General features: G+C 39.6%; 1 protein-coding gene across 1 annotated transcript in view; it reads right to left on the bottom strand.

Annotated features, from left to right (window-relative positions):
• Window positions 1-20,087, bottom strand: part of LRGUK (leucine rich repeats and guanylate kinase domain containing) — a 336,772-nt gene that overhangs the window by 78,550 nt on the left and 238,135 nt on the right. Inside the window, exons 11-13 of the mRNA XM_078677476.1 lie at window positions 15,134-15,253; window positions 6,048-6,144; window positions 1,849-1,962 (exon numbers count right to left, since the gene is read on the bottom strand). Of these exons, the coding sequence (XP_078533602.1) occupies window positions 1,849-1,962; window positions 6,048-6,144; window positions 15,134-15,253 (331 nt within the window). The remainder of the gene's footprint in view (window positions 1-1,848; window positions 1,963-6,047; window positions 6,145-15,133; window positions 15,254-20,087) is intronic.

Genomic DNA, 20,087 nt, shown 5'->3' with positions numbered 1-20,087 from the left:
TGAAGAGCTAGTATTCCCTTTAATTATTAAGATTGGCAATCTAATTGTTGATGACTTTGCTACATGGGCTAACTGTTCGTCTCCACCAGAGCACCAAAATCTTTTGCCCAACTTTCACATTTTAGATTTGGAACACTGCATAAGTGGACCTACCTCGGATCCAGGATCATAACTTTGCATCGCCTATGCTCATTTACCTTGGCTCCTCACTCCTTTTCTAATGGACTGAGCTTTGGTCTTTTCTCTTACCAGACTGATTCCTTCTGCCTCTTTCTCATATTTCAGATGTCCATGGCACAACGTCTTGTGTTATCAACTAACTTTAGTGTTGCTGAATGTCACCCCGCTGATGTCTGAGAGCAACCTTTGCACCTCCTACTTATAGGGAACTGTTCATTGAATGGATTTGTTTGGCCTTCCTTTGAAAGGAAGTGGAGAAAATCTCATCTCCTTAAAGATAAGAATGCTTATCTTATGTCAATTTGACATTAGAACCATATGTCTTGTTTGGTTAGGAAAATCCCTCTCTATTGTCCATGTGCACAAAACAACTAATTTGACCATAGGCCTCTTTCCCACTGTCAAGGAGCTATTCTTATTGTCTGACCTAGCGACAAAGGTCTATGACTTATTGCAACTCTAGTGTTTCCTCTCTAATGTGGATGGCCCATGTAAGGCTTTACATGCTTATTGTAGCATTTCCAAGACCCTCCATCTGATCTGTAGTACTTAATCAGGACTTGTAACTCTTAAGTAGTGCTCTATTTTGACAGATTTGGGCCAGTTCATTGATTGTTTCACTTTGGAGCTTGAAATATGCCCTCTCTGCTTTCCTTTAGATCAGGCTGCAGGGTTGACCCAAGCCACATTAAACAGGGCAAATTAGTTGTCCCTGTAGTTGTGAATTCTTTGAGTGGCTACTAGCTATTTTCAGATGGAGTGGTGATAATATCCCACCGTAAGAATATATTACTTAAAAATCCCTTCAACCAATTTTTCTCTCTCTAGTCCTGCCAGACTAATTGAAAATACTGTTACTGGTGTCTTGAAGTTTATGGCTCTTTTGCCCTCATGTAGATTGGCTTTCACCTATACTAGGGATACAGAATTGAAGCATGTCACCATCCTGGATAACCTAGGAAGGGCATGGTCAGGTGTGTCACAGCTTTAATTATTGTTTATCCCTCTACAGATTTAAGTATAATCAACAATGTTGAGCCCTGCGTAATGTGTATGTTCAGCTGGGCTTACTTAACTGTTCTTTTTATTTTAAGTTTCACACTTATGCACATGATTCACAGACTGCTGGCAAGAATCTGGGGATGTTGGCAAGCTTGTTTAAACAATATATACTTCAGCCTCTGTTCAATGTAAAGTGATATAAACCTACCATTTAACCCATCATATAGCCTAGTAAATTGCTTTCATCACTTAATTATGGTTAGCACCAGGAAACATTGTCAGGCAGCAGAATGGACTACACATTTTTTAGTTTGAATTCTTTACAATTTCAATAGTGTCTCAATGCACACATGCCAACAAACCAATACGCACTGTGGCTGAATGCACGCTTGCCAACCTTTTCTAGACCCTTGCAAAGGAAATTTGAAATCCCTGTACATATATTTTGCACACAATGAAACCAACAAAGTGCATTATGCTGCTGCAAATACATGGACCTGTCTTCTGGGATGTCACTAGACTAGTGATGGACTCATTGGTTGGTTCGTAAGTGACGCTATTACTGTGATAGGTAGTTTTTAAAACAAATATGAGCTATAAACATACAGCTGCATCACAGTTGACAAATGGGTGCCCCACTATACAACTGCAATGAAAACCCCCTACCTCAATCTCCATGTGCGTGCAGCAGGCCAGTCCATCTCTTGCTATTGATTCTATGGTGTCTCTGCTTAATCCATAGTAATGACCACAATATTTCATTGTAAGAATAAATTTACCCTGAAATTGAAAATGGCAACATATGAAGGGAAAAAGAAAATCAGGAAAAGGAAAATTCAAGTAACTAAACAGCCCCAATTTGTACCCTCTCCTTTTAAAAGTAATAGGATCCTCTTTGGTCCCAGAGGCCTGAGAAGAGCATTGTGAAGGATAACAAATATATGTCAAGAAAAGACAGCTTCTCTGAACTCCATTACAAGTAAGAAAAGATAAACTTTACAATACAGGTTTACAAAGAAACTAATGGTACAGATGGCAACTTTATTTACATCATACAAATCTTCAGTGAAGTCATAAAAACTGATACGGTTACGACTGTGTGAACACTTTTTAAAAATGTATATAAACATTATATTTATGTCCAAGAACTGTGGCAACTTCAAATTAGGCAATCACTTCAGCCTATTACAGTCTGAGTTTTTCATATTTCAATTTTTCTACTTTAAAATTATAGAGCCTAATTTAGAGATTGGCAGAATGATTACTCCATCACAAATGTGATGGACAGCCTGTTTGCCTTATTATAAGTGTATTATACCACATTATACCACATGGCCTAATAAGGTGGACAAGATATCTGTTATGTTTGTGATGAAGTGATGCATCCACCAAACTGTAAAATCATACCCATTGTTAAATAGCCTAAGGACTACTGTAAAACCAACACAGCAGTATACAAATTACTTTGCTGCTTCAGTATAACTGAAAATATGGAGAAACAGAGGAAAATGCAACTATGTTGGCAAAGCCGTAGAAAGCTAAAATATGTCTCTGCTCCTCTTAAGAGCAGATGATTTCTATTTCCCATAATCCCTTGTACTGACAGTTTATTTAATTATTTTTAACAGGGACGTGGGGTTCTTCACTTTAAACATTTACAATTCTAAAGTGGTTGTCATGGAGGACGCTAAGTTGTTTATCAGTTCAAAGAAGATTCTTACGATGGAGAACTTGGATTAATAATAACTTTTCCTCCTCCACTGTAGGTTCTTCAATGATAGTCAAACACCAACAGAATTGTAAGCCAATCCCTGAAAAGCATTAACACAGCTAAAGGTCAGTATAAAATAATGTAATAGTATCAAATTCCTAATCAAACAGGTCCTTTAAGGTGGCTTGACCATACCGGGATTCTGCTACAGATTTCTGAATCTTGATAGTAGCACTCGGTGCATATAACTGATCACCAACATTCCTACATCAATTGTAACATTTCTCAGTAAATCAGAGGCTATTGCATTTCCTTGCTGACGAGGATTGATGCACCAACTCATAACTGAATGTTGGGCATGATATAATCCACCTGAAGATGGCCTGTATAGAAGTTACATGTCAGTCCTTATAGGGCCGTTATTTACAAAGAGCTGATTATATTTTCTAATCTCTTTTGTCTTGTCAATATTAAAAAGGTAACAAAATAGGCTAGTTTACATGTCATTCGGACACAACCTTAGAAGTGAAAAATAGAAGAGTTCTCAGAACTACTCGTTGGGAATAGAACACTGTGTAAGATTTCAGGATATACAAAGCTTGAATTTCAAGAACTCTACAAACCACAGATATGGTTACCAAAAAGTCAGCCTTCCATGAGAAATGATGTGTGGAGATTTTGTGTCTAGTTTCAAATGATGGACACATTACCTTTAGTAGAACCACATTAAGTTCCCATAGCATTTCCCTTCTAAGTTTGCTGGTACTGGATCATCCACTGGAGATCTACTTATTCCAGTAGTGAGAATCTCTAAAGTCCTAGATACTTGTGGTGCTTCAGTGCCAGGAGCTCTTTATGACCTAATGTGCACGGGTGTAATGATGTATTAGGAATAGGAGTAAAACTCCTTAAAAGTTCAACTATTGGCAGATAAGAGACTGACCTGTGCTACAGTACAATCATGAACAATGTTTGTGGACCATGACAAAGAATGCCCTGTGCTTGAAATGGAGTGTTTAGAGGCTTTTCTGGAATTATTTGTATATATTTGTTGACATACTTATGCCTTCTTTACATCAGGTGTGTTAACAATGACACTGATTAAGTGCTCGTGGCAGTGAACAAGCTGGTGCCGTCATGATCTTCGACGCTAATAGAGACTCTGATCGTCTCGAAGCTGATTCTATGGTGAGCGGCATTTGATATGTTGACATTGAACCTTCTTTTGAAGGGAAGAATGTTGGCGTTGAACCCTTTGAAGGAGCCGCAACTGGTATAGACTTTGATGATCGGTGACAATAAAAAGTGACATCAATGACGGTGTCTTGAAGGCAAACTTTTATCTATAGATTTTATAAAAGAAGGACAAGAGGCAGTTCTTTCCAATCTTCTTCTTTTTTGTTCCTACAAAAGACTTCTTAATCTGATGACCTCTCGGTCTTTAAGAGTCCTTTTTGACATTTTACTACAAATGTCACATCCTTTTGCCTCACAAAGTGGTGACAGACATAACACACACTTTGTGTGCATCAGAACTTCCTTGGTAAAAAAGAGAAGGCATTCTGCCAGAAAATACGTGTCATATTAATGGAAACATAGTTTAACTCAATAGTAGGTATGATAATATGCTGTCTAAAACTGGTTTAAACATCGTTTTCACTAGTAAAAGTTGTTTAGAGGTGTGAAAAACACCTGAGGTGTTCAGAGATCCTGTATGAAGGAGCCGGAAAAACTAACTGACTCTCACAGGAAGCTACTAGTGCAAGGCATTTTGGGTAGGGGTTCCTCCTAGGTTCTTAAAGGTTTAGTCTCATCTCTCAATGGAAGCCTGTCAGGTTGCTTTTTCTCTTCGTGCTATTCATGTTGAAAGGTGGCTTCTTTTCATAGCAGATGATGTAAACTCAAGAAGTTAATAGCTTTCTTCAACATTTACCAGCATTCAGAAAGAAAATGGCATATCTGGCAGTCTAACATAGAAGTTACACAGGAAATTACCTTGGATTTAGAACATTCTAATGCTAAAAAACCTTTTATTTAATGGTGTTCCTGAATCTGCGCAAGCAGCAAGAAATTATTCTGCGTTTTTAACTGAAAATATATGAAGATCCTACGATGCAGAATTTTCTGTGCTTAAGGAGAAACGTGCAGAGGAATCTCAGGTATTATTTGTAGATGAGTTGACACTGAATACCCAGACATTGAATTGTATAAGATTTAATGTCTCAATGACAATGTATGTCTTGATGTCGAAGGAGTCATCTACCTCCAATGGGGTCTCTTCCTCCATTTTTTGCCTTACCAGGAACTCACTCTATATATTACAAAATATCATCCATAATCCCTCAACACAATTGTTTTTGACTATCAGTGAAGATTCTGCAATAGAGAACAAATGGCTTGCTCCTCTTTTTTATGTATGAGACAAAATCATAGACTCTGGTAAACCCTCATCAGTGTTCAGGTAGCAAGTGTCAAGTGAACACGTTGCCTGAAAACTCAGATTTAGTTGAGCATATTATTGGACATAAAGTAAGCACCTACCTAATAAAAGGCGAGTGCTGCAGAGCATGATCAAGGAGTAAAAAGGTGTGAATTCCTTTATACACTGAGATTATCAGAATAAGGGCTAGAAAGAACATTTACCTGACACTCCTAAACAACTCGTCCGATATTCATAATGTGGACAAAAATGAAACTAATTACAGTAAACTTCAGTGACAACAAGAAGCAAGATGCTATACAGCCCAACAGGAGATAAAAGACCAAGGAAAAGATTTGCAATGTTGAATATAAAATGTGTTAGGTATTCCTCTCAGAACGTTCATATGAAATCCAAAAGTCTACTGTGGCAGAAAAACACAAACACTTTATCCTAAGAACAAACAGGTGTTTGTAACTGCTACTTCCAGCTTCTAGCTGGTGTTACACATTGAAAAGCGAAGACCAACTAATAACCTTCAGACTTAAATAATATCCGTTTTAGAGGACAAGACCCCATGTCAGATCCCCAGTGTAGGCTAAACCAGCATTGGCTACTGAACTGCAGATTCAGAAACTACAGACTATTAACATGTAAGGTGGTGATGATTTCAGAAGCCTCCTCCATACCCACCACCCGAGTTGGATGTCTTTGGAAAAATTTCAAAATTCCTACCGAGCAAATCATTTCTTCAAACGTCTCTGTTGAAACAAAGTGGTAATCAAATCTTTTCTCCTCTCCAAAGTATGGATTTCTTGTGGTGTGACAGGGGCTGAAAGACATGGATTGAGTTAGTTGTAGTATATGCAGATGACAGGACATATTGCCTATATGGCGACTTATGTATTTTTATTGCTCTTCATATCCCTTTTTATGATCTGGCGTGAACTTCAGACCTACCGGGGACACCTTCTTATTTGTGAATGATGTCAGCGGCCTCGGACTGCTATCTTCCTAAACAGGAAACATTGTTTTTAAAAGTAGCACCCGGGCCCTAAATGGACATGGGCTGCTTTTAAAGAAAATGCGTTTCGGACAGAACATGCAAGGCGAGAGGTCTCCTGTTCCTGCTAGGCTCCATCCCAACCTTAGTAGCCATTCACTGGGGGTCGTAAATTGAGACCTGCCGAATGAATTTTCATTAGTTTTACAATCCCCTGAGAACAGACAATTTGCGATGCAACCTATTAGTATATAGGGCACATCGCATATTGCATTCCCCTTAACAAACCAGTCTATGTGCAAACTGTGCATCCCTATTCTGTGAATGGGAAATATAGATTGGGAGCCTTTAGATTCAAATTTCTTCTCTTCGCAGCTTCCAGAATATATATTGAAAGGTAGAGAGAGCCCACAGCAAACTTTCCATCAATGTCCATAACAAATACATTGCATAGGTAATGTTGGCCAAATTCTGTGTCAGCTCTGGAAGATACCAAGGGAATACTGTTTTTGCAGGAGGCACACACAGCCACCCATTTGGCAACCCTGAAAATCCTCCTCACAGGAACACACTTCGGTAATGCTATAAATGCTGCCTTGACAAAGGAGTAAGCATGTTCTCCCCTATAAAAGAAGTCCATTAACATTCTTTTAAAAAATGACATTAAATTAAAGGGAATTAAAGACACTGTAAAAGAATGTTCTTACATACTTGCTTGTGTGACAGATTTTCACTGTATTTAAATAGAGGAACTTCGAATTTTGTTAAATCCCCAATTCAATAAACAGTAAACAAAAGTCTTTGCTTGGTATCACATTTATGAACCACTGTCTCAGCTTTGCTGCACTAATGTTGATAAATATATCCATTTGGTGAAGAGAAGTTTAAACAATATATATATTTTAAATCAACGATGTCTAGAGAGTACTACCTTGTAACTTGGAGCAATAATTTGTGATATATAAGCATACAGCGCTTGGGGCTCACTTACCTTGATAGCCAACCAAAAAGCCATGGCGTATAAAGACTCATTTGCTGACATGACTAAGAATACACAGAGAGTCAAATACAGATGAGACTGCAAGAGCACATATCCATTAAATTATCCCAGACGTGCCTGATTACCTCATTAGACAAAGAAAATGACCTCTTGAACAGCCTGAGATATTTAAAAGTAGAGCTATTTTCATGTACAGCTCTATGAACGTGGAAGCAGATTTTGAGGGCAATCTCGGCTGTGATCTGCAGTCAGCGAAGCTTGCAAAGTTGTGTCTGCTCGCAGAATGCACCAGCCTTGAACTTCAGTTTGCCGGCAATAAGCTGTCAATTTGTCTGTTTTTGTTGATATGGAGAATTATATCAGAGTTCAGTCTAAAGTGAATGCTTGTGACTTGGAAGGTGGAGCACGGTTTAGGAGGAAACTCTGCAGTCTCAGAGATTCCCGGATAACATATTTTCTTAGGAGAATGAATTCTGTTTTCTGTGGGTTTAGTTGGAGGAAGTTCTCTCGAATCCATGTTTGTGGTTGAGATCTGTAGCATTTGAGGATGGAGACGTTTTTGAATGTTGTTTTTAATTAAAACTGGTGCGGGCTATGCAAGTGTTTTGTAGCATTAGACCAAACTGCTCAAAGTATAGATTAAAGCAAGTTGGCCCTAGGATAGAGACCTGTAGAGCTTCACAGGAACATTGGTGAGATGGAGGTGTGGTCTGCTATCATGACCTTTTGTCGAAGATTTGAACCGTGGTAGGACCATTGTAGGACTTTGCCACAAAACCCCATGCAGTGTTTGAATGTATGAAGAAGTCTTTCGTATCAACAGTGCAGAAAGCAGCCAATAGGTCAAGCAGTGCTAGAAGGCATGCATCCTCTTTGGTCAAGCTGTGAAATAAACTGTCCAGCACTTTCAAGTTGGAAGTTTCAATGCAGAAACCTGACCTGAATTCTGATTGGAGGTTGACTAGTAGGTGTTCTTTTGAAACTGTGCTGTTCAATTGATTGGCCACTGCTTATTTCTATGGCTTTCCCAAGCCATGGCAGCCTAAATATTGGATGCTACTTTGATGCTTGGTGGGAATCAAGCTTAGTCATATGAGTGATTTGGCTGTTTTTTAGTGCGGTCTGGAATAAGTTCTGATCTTAAGAGTCATTAATCAGCCAACACTGTTTTGAAAGACAAGCAAATCATCTTTGATAAATTTGGCAGGAACCAGGCTACAGAAAACATGTGTGAATCTTAAGTCTTTTAAAGCCGTAGCCAGTTAATTTGCAGTGATGTATGAGAAGGATTTCGAGATATGAGAGCATTTATTTCAGAGAGGTAGTAGTGAATGATGCAGTTATGCCAAAGTTATTTCTTAATGCTCAAATTTTCTCAGCGAAGTAAGTGAGGAATTCTTCACCTTTCCCTTTGTGGGGATCATGGTCAGTTCTGCGTGTGCAACTGAGAGCTTTTTGATTTGCTCCTAGATGAAAGTAGATTTACAATTAGAGGAGATGATGATTTAGTAGTTGTCTCTCAGTTTCTTAAACTTAGATAGCAATTGGGGTAGATTGGATTTTCTCCTTTACTTTTCCACTTTTCTGAGCATGCTTATTGCTTGGGCTTCAGACTGAGAGAACGATGGGTGGCTAGGATTACTGCTCGAATTCTTTAGCTTTGTAGCCATCAGAAGATCTACTGTGGTTGTAATGATGTTCAATGGATGCGTCTTCGATGATCATTTGTGAATCAGGACATTTGAGTTTAGGAGTCATGTGCTCTTGGGCGGCAGTAGGAGTGAGCTTTTTCAGAGGGTGGATGAGCCTTCTGGTAATGGAAGGGTCAGAAGGACAAGGATTGGCATTTGTAGAATGAGAAATGTGATATGCAGGTGATCAGACCAATCAATATCGAAAGGAAGATAGGAGAGACCTGGTTGGAGTCTTCCCATCTGACGTCAAGCGCTCTGCCTTACGTGTGAGTGGAGGAGGTGACCAGTTGTCTGAGATCATATTGCGAGGTTACGTTATCTAGTCATGTAAAGTGGCTGCAGTATGGCTTTTCTCTTTATATATTGAAATCCCCTAGAGACATATTAATGATTGAGAACCTACAACTTTCATTCAGGAGACCAGCACACTATTCAACGAATTTTGATGGATGGTAAGCTAGGTGTAAGTATAATGTGGAGGAGGGTGATATAACATATGGTAATTGTCTAAAGGGGTATAGATTTGTACATGATTGTGTTTGTTTCTCCGGGCAACTCTTTTGCTTTATTGCCCTTGGAAAATGATGAGAAGCATGTTTTGTATGTTGTTATGTTTTGGAAAGTACACTACCAATTACAGGGTCTTTTGGTGCCTTGACAGAATTAAATTCTAGCTTTTACTGACCAGTTTTTTTAATCAGAGTGGTCCTACAGAAACCATGAAGCCAAGAAAATCAGCTTGATTTTGAAAAGGCTAGGCACACAAGATAAGGAAAACCTTAATATCTAAGTAGGCACTGTTGCTATAACCCAATCTGAAACCATTAATGCTGGTACAATTGCACAGCAGCGATTTTCAGAAAGAAGAGCAAGGGATGATCAAATGTTCCTCATATAAGAGATACACGAGGAGATGACAGTTTCCATTTGAAGAGAGGAATCAAATTTTATAAGCTTTTGACAACTTGAGAGGGTTTAGGATAGATTCCGAAGTAATGAGGCCCCATGAAGGGATGCCCAAAGAAAGAACTTCTTCTAGTGATCAAAATCCTAGTCTTTTCAGTGTTGGGTTTTAACCAATGTTGTCTCATCCATTGTCTAATTTTTGACAAACAGTTTCAAAGGGAAGAATTGTCCTTAGCCCCTTAATTTAAACAGAAATAATCAGAGAGGGTATACAGTTGAAAGCCACCTGATCTGTACAATAGGTAAGAGGTCTAAAATAGAAGTTAAATAGAACCCTGCATGTGATCTTGTTAGCCAACGAGACAGAGAAACCAAGTGTCACTTTCTGCTTTTGTTCCGAAAGAAAGGAGGTGAGCCTGTCGAGGATGATCCCATCAATGCTAAGAGAGAGCAATTAACTTACTAGAAGAATGTGGTCAGCAGTGTTGAACGCACCAAAGAGATCTACTAAAAACATTTCTGTTTTGTGGCAGGATCAGAGACTGGCATAAATGGGGTAGGCCCCTTTCTGCGATGAAAGAACAAATATGCTAAAAATGCGCAATGGAATGCTTTGAATAAATTCCCAGTGGCACAAGAACTTCCATCCAGCACGTTTGTGTTGTCTCAGTAAGTCTCCCTAAGAGGAAAGGATAGGCTTAGTCTTGGTCTTTAGAGTGCAGAGCTTAGGACAACGCATGAAGTTTGCTGTTGTGACTTAATAAGGCCTAAATGTATCTTTTGTTGCAAGTCTTGCCTTAAGAGAAAGGGGGTGGCCAGGAATAGCAATGGACTTCTATTTTCTGATAGTTTTGACTATTTTTTTATTTGGTTGCTTCCCAACGGTAATGGCAGAAACAGGCTTAAACAGTGTAACGGTTTCCCACCCAGAAGAATTCATAGTGATTAAGAAGACTTGGTTCTATCATTTTCATCCAGAATTTTTGTTGTTGGTTCCTAATGGCTTACAAGTGTTAGCTGGACACAATCTTCAAATCTTCAAGCTAGCAAAGAAATAAATAATGGGAAATCTACACTGGCACCTGTAACTAAAAGAAATCAAGAACCAAAACAGTTCCTAAAAATTGCACACCAAGTACTTACAAGGAATGAACCTGTAACAGGCCTTTGCAACTGCCACCATGGCACATATTTGCAGCTCAGAAAAATAGAAACTAAGAATGTTTATAAATGATTCAAAGGAGTATTTCTATCGGTCTGTAACTGCCATATGCTGCAGGGTTGCCCTCACATCTTTATGTTCTTTTCTCTTTCCTGCCTTGCTCTAAAGGCCGTTCCCAGATTACTTGCTTGAAAGCTGTAGAAAGGTTTCATGTTGATGCTATATGATTAAATGTGAATAGGTAAATAATAATCCTCATTTTTCAATTGTTTACAACTTCTGCTGTGAAGATTTTGTTTTCAGAAGAGGATGCAAGGTCCATCATTGATAGTTTAAAACTAACATGTTGGTCTCTTGAAGCTGCAGGCCATTTTAATTCATCCATCTTATTCCATGACATCAATTCCACTACTATTCCATCTCCTCAAGATTAAAAGAACCGAGAATCCCCAGGGAAAAGAAAAAAACACAAACACCAGCGGTTGTACAATTGAGAATGATAAGAAAAGGCTAGATGACTTTAAGCTTCTGCAAGGGAAATTGGTTTAAGGGAGCTGCTACATATTGATGGACTGTCATGGAGCCTCAGTCTATGAACCATTAGGGTGGGGTTCCAAGGTTGAAAACCTGAGTTTAAAGCGAAAATCTCAGAAGAAAAGAAATATATGGGATTTTTGCAACAAAACTCCTTGAAACAAGTAAGTAAGTAATTGTATGTCCTTTTAAAATCCCATGCCTGTCCAAATAAAGCTTGTCTTTGCTATTGTCAACTATGTCAAGAATAAGTAAAACCAATAGGGATTGACCAATTGTGCCAGAAGAGGGGAGTTCATTACTAGATATGAAGGAATGCCAAATGTTCTATGCACCGATCTCTGCTCCTTCTACTTATTCCTATTAGAAGAGAGAGGGAAACATCTTTAATGGGGAATAAATGAAATGCTGCTCAGAAGCAGAGCAAAAGGTACCTAAACAATAGGAGGTCATTTAGAGTGAGTTTGGCCATAGCTTCATTATCGTTCCTGGAATATTTGCAGAGGCTTGATCAACCCAAGAGTAATTACTTCTAAATTCTGATCTGACAAACCAGTACCAACTCTAGTATTACACAAACCCACTGTGGAATAAGGATGGCTGGCATATAAGTGAATTTTAAGGTATTTCAAATGAATGACATGCTGGTACTTTAGAGAAATGAATCCATCTAACTAGACCGAAGGGCCACTGAGGAGTTGCAGCCTTTTAACTGTTATTGAGAGTCTTCGCAGAGCGGATGCCTCTTATATAGCTCTGACCGCCAGTGAGATGTCCCTCACCTCAATCGAGATCTGCCTGAGAGAACTAGAGAGGCATGCCCCAGCAATTTCAACAGAGCAATAGCAACAACAAATCAAATGGCAGTTCCATAATATAATAATACAGGCCCTACATAATGCCCACTACCAAACTTATCGCATACCATGCATAGCTAGAAGTGAGTCTTTAGCACCATACATCAATTAACTATAACTAAAGAAAGGGAACTGTGATTAAGAGTGAAATCTGAAACATAATTTACTATTCTAGCCTTTACGGCATGAGACCTATGCTCACAGGAGCTTTATAATCCAAAATCGTGGAGGAGCATGCAGTCAAAGACCACAGAGAATGGTTCATACCAGCTGCCAGTACTGAGAGAACTTGAATCATGAATCTGCAAATTGTTCAGGTGAGGGCCTGGTGTGTGGAGGTACCCATGGGCAGAGATTCTGTTAAGAACTGCCTTTTTTCATCAGTATCACCAATTGTTGTGGGCACGTCTAGGAGGCAGCAGTAATTCGCGGAGGTTTGAAATTGAAGAAAGTGCAACAATAGAGTTTGATGTGTCCTGGCGGCCCCTGCTCATTTCAAAGGCTGGAAGGAAAGGAACTGAAACCTGGGAGGTTGTTTGGTAAAATTCAAAGTAAAGCTTTTAAACATTAAGAGATCTAGACATATGTTTTTTTCCAAATGAGTTTTAGGGAGGAGATTGAGATAAGTAATCAGTGAAAAGAAGGGAATAGTCATGGCATAGAATACCCTAATATATATTTTTTGTATATTACATTGATCCAAGGAACTAGGAGTTCTTGGACATGAAAATGATTAACTTAACTTCATCACTAATTTTTCAAATTCATAATCAGCGGAACTACTACAATATATACTACTATGCAATGTCCAATTAAAGAAAGTAATCATTTCCTAAACGAAAGCATGTGGTACAGCCATATATTGCAATGCTTTCTCATAATATTGGTCTCAAATCCAATAAAATAAATATTCTTCCCCTCAATTGAGTACACAAATTACCAACTGATTGATGAAAGGGGTAAGCTTGAAAATACCTACCTGGGATAAAACAGTGCGTGATTCCTGAGAATACCGATAGTCTGAATTTCAATCAGAACTAATCATGAAAAGCAATGGGCAAAACTGGACCAACAGAACATAAAACCACTTTTCAGCAGTAGTCGTTCTCACCTAGGATATCTCAAACCAAAGTGTTTTCAGATGATTCGAGCTATAAGATAATTTGCAGGTGTGCCCTACAGAACTCTAGCTGGTTAACTAAACTGTTTGATAAGGCATAATGGGTCAGACAGGTAACAACAATTTGAGTTGCCAGAATTAATTTTATTTCCTGTAAAACATTTTGAACATAAATTTTGTAGTTGACCATAGTAGGGGTACATATTTGCAAATGGGTGGTTAACATTAAACTGAAAGTATGCGTGCAGGTGAGGAGGAACATTTTTTCAATGTACACAAAGACAGGGCACAATTATAACTATACCTAATATTATATATAAGATAGATATAGATCTACAGAAATTACAAAGTAGGGTAAAGTATTTATTTTTATCTTCTTTCAAAGAGCAGGAGAATGCTCCATTGGGTTGTTTTACACTACTGGAGTGAGGTGTGTGCTCAATGAGCGAAAAGCAGGTCAAGAGTGAGAAAGATAATCTGAGGCTATGCCTTAGATGGTCCTAAAAGGGCCTGTATGGTGTGCTCTTTTTTTGAAGGGAGCCAGCCAACATGGCAGCAATATGAGGAGAATGAGGTTTTCTCAGGGAGACTGTACAAGGCTCTTGTGGAAAGAGGTAAAACCTTGCAGAATGACTACTGAGAGAGGCACACGAGTAAACTATTGCAATAATCTAGTTTACTAAGAACTAAGGAGCTGGGCGTTAAACAGCTGTGGGGAAAGGAACTAATGGATGGATTTTCTTACATTTTGCACTTGACAGTATAGGGCCTTAAACATAGTGCAGATGAGGTGTCCATACGCAAAGAGAGACTATAAAGACCTATATGGTTTCTAATTGAGCAGGCAATAGCCTGAGTGTTAAGGAACAGTGGACTTAGTTAGGTAAAAGGAGACATGCTCAGGACATTCATCTTCGATGAGTTCAACATGAGAAATGTAGAACCAACCTTTGACGAATAGCTGTAATGCAGTTAGACTTACATGGCTAGAGACAGCCAGAGAAGTGTTATGGACTTTGTACTACACAGAGGTATGTATTCCTTAGTTATGGAATGTTAGATATGTAGAATATGGAAGGCTACATCAAGGGTAGGGAGGCTCTATAGTGGATAGTTAGGGGATGGGTGAGGAAGAGGTTGGATGCTGTTGGTGGTGTATACTGTTCTTAATAAACTTCATGAGACTCAGCTTCTACCAGGTGTGCAGAGTATTTAACCGTGGCGATGAGCAGCAGTGCTTGATTGGGGACAAGCAGAGCACCATTAATTTCCCTGGAATTCCTGTTACGGACCTACGTGTGCTTAAATCCGTTATTGTATGAGCCCTTAGAAGGAGCACTCAAGAAGATGAATAGAAACCCAATTTAAAGCTGAGCCAGTGATGCCTGGTGTATTCAATAAGGAAAGTGTGAAAGTGAAGACAGGTTATAGCTCACAGCACTAGGAAAGGAAATGCTGGGAGACCCAATACACTTTTCTATCAGCATTTCCTCTGGACAGTGGAATATTTGGCTATGAAGACCATCACATCTTTGCTAGACATACCCATATCGGAAGAAATCCTTGAAATCCCTGACCAGCCTGTGGGTGAGTTCACGCTTTCCACAGGACTGGGGGCCCGTCATGACCAGCATTGGGTACGGTGCCTCCTGGCTGGGCAAAGTACTGCAAGAAGAAAATATTATCAATACAGGCAGTTTCCATTGTGGTTTTCATTTAATTTTTTTTTTAAAGAAAATGTTCATCTTAGAATGTCTTCAATATAAAAACACAAAGCAAGACAGCCACCTTATTCACGTAAAATATTACAAAAGAAACCTCTAACGGCCTCTCTTCCAAAACTTCATTCCATGTTACATGAAGATTTTTTGATCAAGGCATCAAATTGAGCAACCTGAATATGCTCCACTTTTGTTGTGGTCACATTACAAACTCAAACTCTTTCAGTGACAGCCTGCTGTGCTAACTAAAAGGGAACCAGATGTTTAGGTTGTTTCATCAAATACATTGGATAGTGGATTTTGGCGCAAAGAACACTAACACAGTATCCAAATTCTTTTAAACATATTCTTACAAATGCCCATGCTTATATAGATGCAGAATGACCAGAATAAACATCATTTAAAATGTGTTAAAAAAGAATTCTGCTGCGCTGGTTTTACTCAGTGCTCCAATGCAACAGTTTTGTTAAGTAGAAATAAAAGAGGAATAGATTATTGCTTTTGGTGTCTTATGGGGGTCCCCCAGAAAGTGCTGAACAGGTGTAAGTAGCATTTGCTCCGGCTCTGAGCACAATTGCTTTTGAGAGCTTATCGTAATTTACCCTCAATCGTGGTTTCTGTTTGCACCCACTGCAAAGAAAAACGAGAAAGTAAAATGCAAGAAATTGGTGAAAATTGCATTTTCACACATTTCCTACCTTTTTGTGGAGATGTTTAAATTGGTGCAAAACATAAACAAAATGTGGTGTACATGTAATTTGCACCAGGGAGCTTTTTGCTCCTGATTTTGCACATGGGTCTACATGACCTTCTTAATATAAAATAGACATCAATACTAATAAAGTTAATTGTACTCTTTCTATCGACATTGCAAAGAAATTCAAATCTGTGTCAAAGAGACACCGCGGAAAAAAACTAGGTATGTAAGGAAAAAGTAGTGGAGTATAACCGGTCTCTGTGCCAAGTGTTAAAATAAAATACAAGTCAGGAAGCCAAACATCTCAATCGTTTCATCCACAAATAGTGAGCAACACAGAAAAAAATGAAGAGACATTTCTGATTTCCACTGAGCCGAGCTCGTGGTCAAAACAGCCAACTGGAGCGTATAATGCAAAAATGTATACTAATTTAAGCGGTTTAAACTTGTTTTTCTCAGGACAAGTGTATGGAGCCCAAACACGTGACAGAAACTTGCTACTTTCAGCTAAATATATCTAATGATAAGGTGACAGAATCTTCTCTTGGAGAAAATGTGAGACATCCTTGAGGTGAAAGATATAATACATAAATGCACTGCTAACCTCATAAATCTCTTGAAATCAAACCTCTGGTTGCCAATGCTGAAACCGAGGCTACGCACAGCAAGATGCAGGAAATGTGCAAAAGTCATCGAAAAAATGGCTTTTAGGCCAACTAAAGTCATAAAACTTAACAAGCATATTGAGGTTTAAAGGCAGTTCATTAATAAACGCACATTTATATTATTAGGTGCAGAGATATATTTGATGCTAATGAAATAGAAATACAAGTTTATGCTTTCACGCAAGCATATATATAAGATAAACTAGGTAGGTCTTGCTTTCCACATCTGCAGCTGCATTCAGAGTAAGCTGGTGTGAAATGTTATTAAGCTTATGAAATGTACAAAACTCAAGAAATCTAACAAATTCCACTGGAATTCCCTTTATCTTATTTTTGTAACGCACTGTATGCCCTCATGGTCAATTTTTCACCCAAGTTAACGGGGATTTTTCGTTTAGTGACACTAAATTTCACAGTTCTAAACGAACAAGCTACTTACCTTCGGTATTGCTTTTTCTGGTGGATACTGTATCTACTTGCAGATTTCTCACGTTCTGAAAATCCCAGGCACAAGACAGGAACTGGAAACCTTTCGATAGCTCTCCTATGTCAACAGGGGGTGCCAACTCCATTACGGCTACGCACATTGCACAGCATGATATCACTCGAACCATAAAGCACCTTTGTTGGCATGCTGACATCAGTTACGATCCATTTTATTTAGGACGCCTTCGAGGCGAACAGGTTAAACTAACATCAAAGACAGTTTAAACTAACATCATTGAAGTGAAGATTACAGATGATCAAAGATCATTGGTGTATATACCGCCATGCAAAGGGAAGGTGAGTGGGTCAGTGAGGAATCTGCAGGTAGATACAGTATCCATCAGAAAAATCATTACCAACGGTAAGTAACTTGTTCGTCTGATGGGTACTCCTACCTGCAGATTCCTCACCTTTTAAATATATTCCCCAAACAGTCGCACACGTGGTGGTGCGTGCATGACTCTCTATAGCAAAAAATCCTGAAGAACAGCATGAGCGAAGTGATCATCCCTCTTGGCTTCAGAATCCAAGCAATAGTGTTTCAAAAAGTGTAAAGGGACGACCAAGCCACTGCCTTGCAAATATCAGCCACATGTACTCCTCTTGCCAGTGCTGAGGTAGCAGGTTTGGCTTTGGTAGAATGAGCACTAATACCTTCTGGACAACCCTTGTATGGCATGACATTGCAGATCTTGCTACACAGAATAATTCATCTTTGTAGTGTCTGCTTGTGGATTGCCTTAACCTTTCCTCTTTCAGATGTATCCCACACATAGCTGATCATCCAATCTGAATACATGGGTTCTGTACACCTTGAAGCTGACTGCATTTTTGGGATCAAATCGATTAAGTCTTTCCTCCTCTTTAGTTGTTTGCGGATGAAGGTAGAAAGTGGAAAGAGTGACAGGCTTAGCTAAGTGGAAGGCAGTAACCACTTTTGGCAAAAAGGCAGCATTGGTTCTCAATATGGAACAAAGGTATTAAATAGGGAACAGATTAGGTTGGTAAGGACCAAATTGTAATCCCATTGTGGCACAAAGAAGGGTGTAGGAGGGAACTTATTTGTCTGACCCTCAAGGAATCTTAGAACAATGGGACTTTTAAAGAGTGATGGTTGATCAGGTAGGCATAGAAAATCTGATACGGCTGTCAAATAACGTTTAACAGTAGCAATTGTGCTTCTTAGGGGACCTTACATTCCCTAAATTAACGGCAGATGCCCAGTCCGAGTTGGAAGCCCCTATCACTCAAACTGATATTAAAGCAGCCATTAAGGATCTTCCCAGAAATATAACTCCTGGGTTGGACAGTTTACCAGCAGAATTTTACTTGCCTATGCCGCACAACTCGCCCCACGCTTAGAGACCCTCTGCAGGACAGTACTAGAGAGGTGTGCCCTACCTTTGACAACCATGCAGACGCTAGTTGTTTCTCTCCCCAAGTCAAACAGAGATCCATGTGACATGTCAGGATACCGCCCCCTTTCATTATCTACAGAGTATAAAATCCTCAGTATGATCTTGGCTACGCGCCTCCTCCCATACCTCCCAAAACTGATCCACATCGACCAATGTGGCTTCATACCAGGCCGCAATACCTCCCTCAATATTAGACGTCTTCATTATATAATGGAAGCAGCAGCGGAAATCTCTCACATGGCTGGATGCATATTGCTGGAGATGCGACAGGAGTTTGATACACTTGATTGGACCTACATGCTAGCTTCTCTGGAGAAGTTTGGTATTCCCAGAGGTTACTTGAAATGGGTTAGACTATTGTATTCCATTCACACAGCTCGAGCCAGGACTGACGCCCACATCTCTGCAGCTTACTCTATCACTAGGGGTACACGTCAGGACTGCCCACTGTCACCGTTGCCGTTTGTCTTGGCGTTAGAGCCCCTACTCATTAAACTCCGCAAAGAAGCTGCAGGTCTGGGGATTGTAATTAACAACACTACACATTTAGTGTCTGCATACGCAGATGACATAATACTATACTTTAACGATCTTACCACAAACCTAGAACCAGTCCCGTCCATATTTACACAGTTTGAACAGATATCGGGCTTGGCCATTAATGCCAATAAATCGTATGCCTTTGATATGCGATATAAAGACACCCTGGACCCAGTGCCTTTTGAACCCTTAGTATTAACAACTGCTTCGGACACCTTTAAATATTTAGATATCCAAATTTATAGAACCCCCAAGACCATATAGACGGCAATTTGATGAAAGCCATTGGATCACTCCGGAAGCAGGTTTCTTTTTGGACTTCACTGCCCCTCTCAGTGATGGGCAGAATAGCCATTTCCAAAATGGTGATGCTCCTTCGTCTCCTTTACTTTTTTTACCAATCTGCCGTTTATATTCCCAGCCCATATATTCCGCATGCTTGACACACTCCTATCAGTTCTTATTAGGGGTAAGGGACATAGGAGAGTTCGTCTTTCTGAGTTACAGTTGCCACCTACGGAGGGAGGTCTCAGTGCCCCAGACTTTCGAGCTTATTGCATGGCTAGCCAATTACAGTGGTTATCTTACTGGCTAGCGGGGCGACACTTACAGGAAATTGGCTATACACCCCAGCTTCTTGACCGGGGTTCTCTCCACACTTTACTCTTGCCCCATAGCAAGATCCCACCCACTACTCGCCCTTTGCTCAGGACCGCATTAATGTACTGGAGGAAGACACTTCAGTACACCAAAAGGGCCCTCCCGTAATCTCCCAATATCCCCTTGCTTGGGATACCAACTGCTACAGAATTAGTTTAAAAAAGAACAATATCCTCCTGGGCACGAGGAGGGGTGTCAATGATTGGAGCACTGTTCCTTGACGGTGATTTGCCGGATCTTGAGAATTTTATTTATACCCAAGGGATCCCTTCGGCCCTTTTTCTCCTACACGCAGCCATTTCTCATTACATC

The sequence above is a fragment of the Lissotriton helveticus genome, chromosome 1_1, assembly GCF_964261635.1.
Source record: "Lissotriton helveticus chromosome 1_1, aLisHel1.1, whole genome shotgun sequence".
NCBI lineage: Eukaryota > Metazoa > Chordata > Amphibia > Caudata > Salamandridae > Lissotriton > Lissotriton helveticus.
Note: the sequence above shows the minus strand (reverse complement) of the source record. Positions and strands in the feature narration are given on the sequence as shown.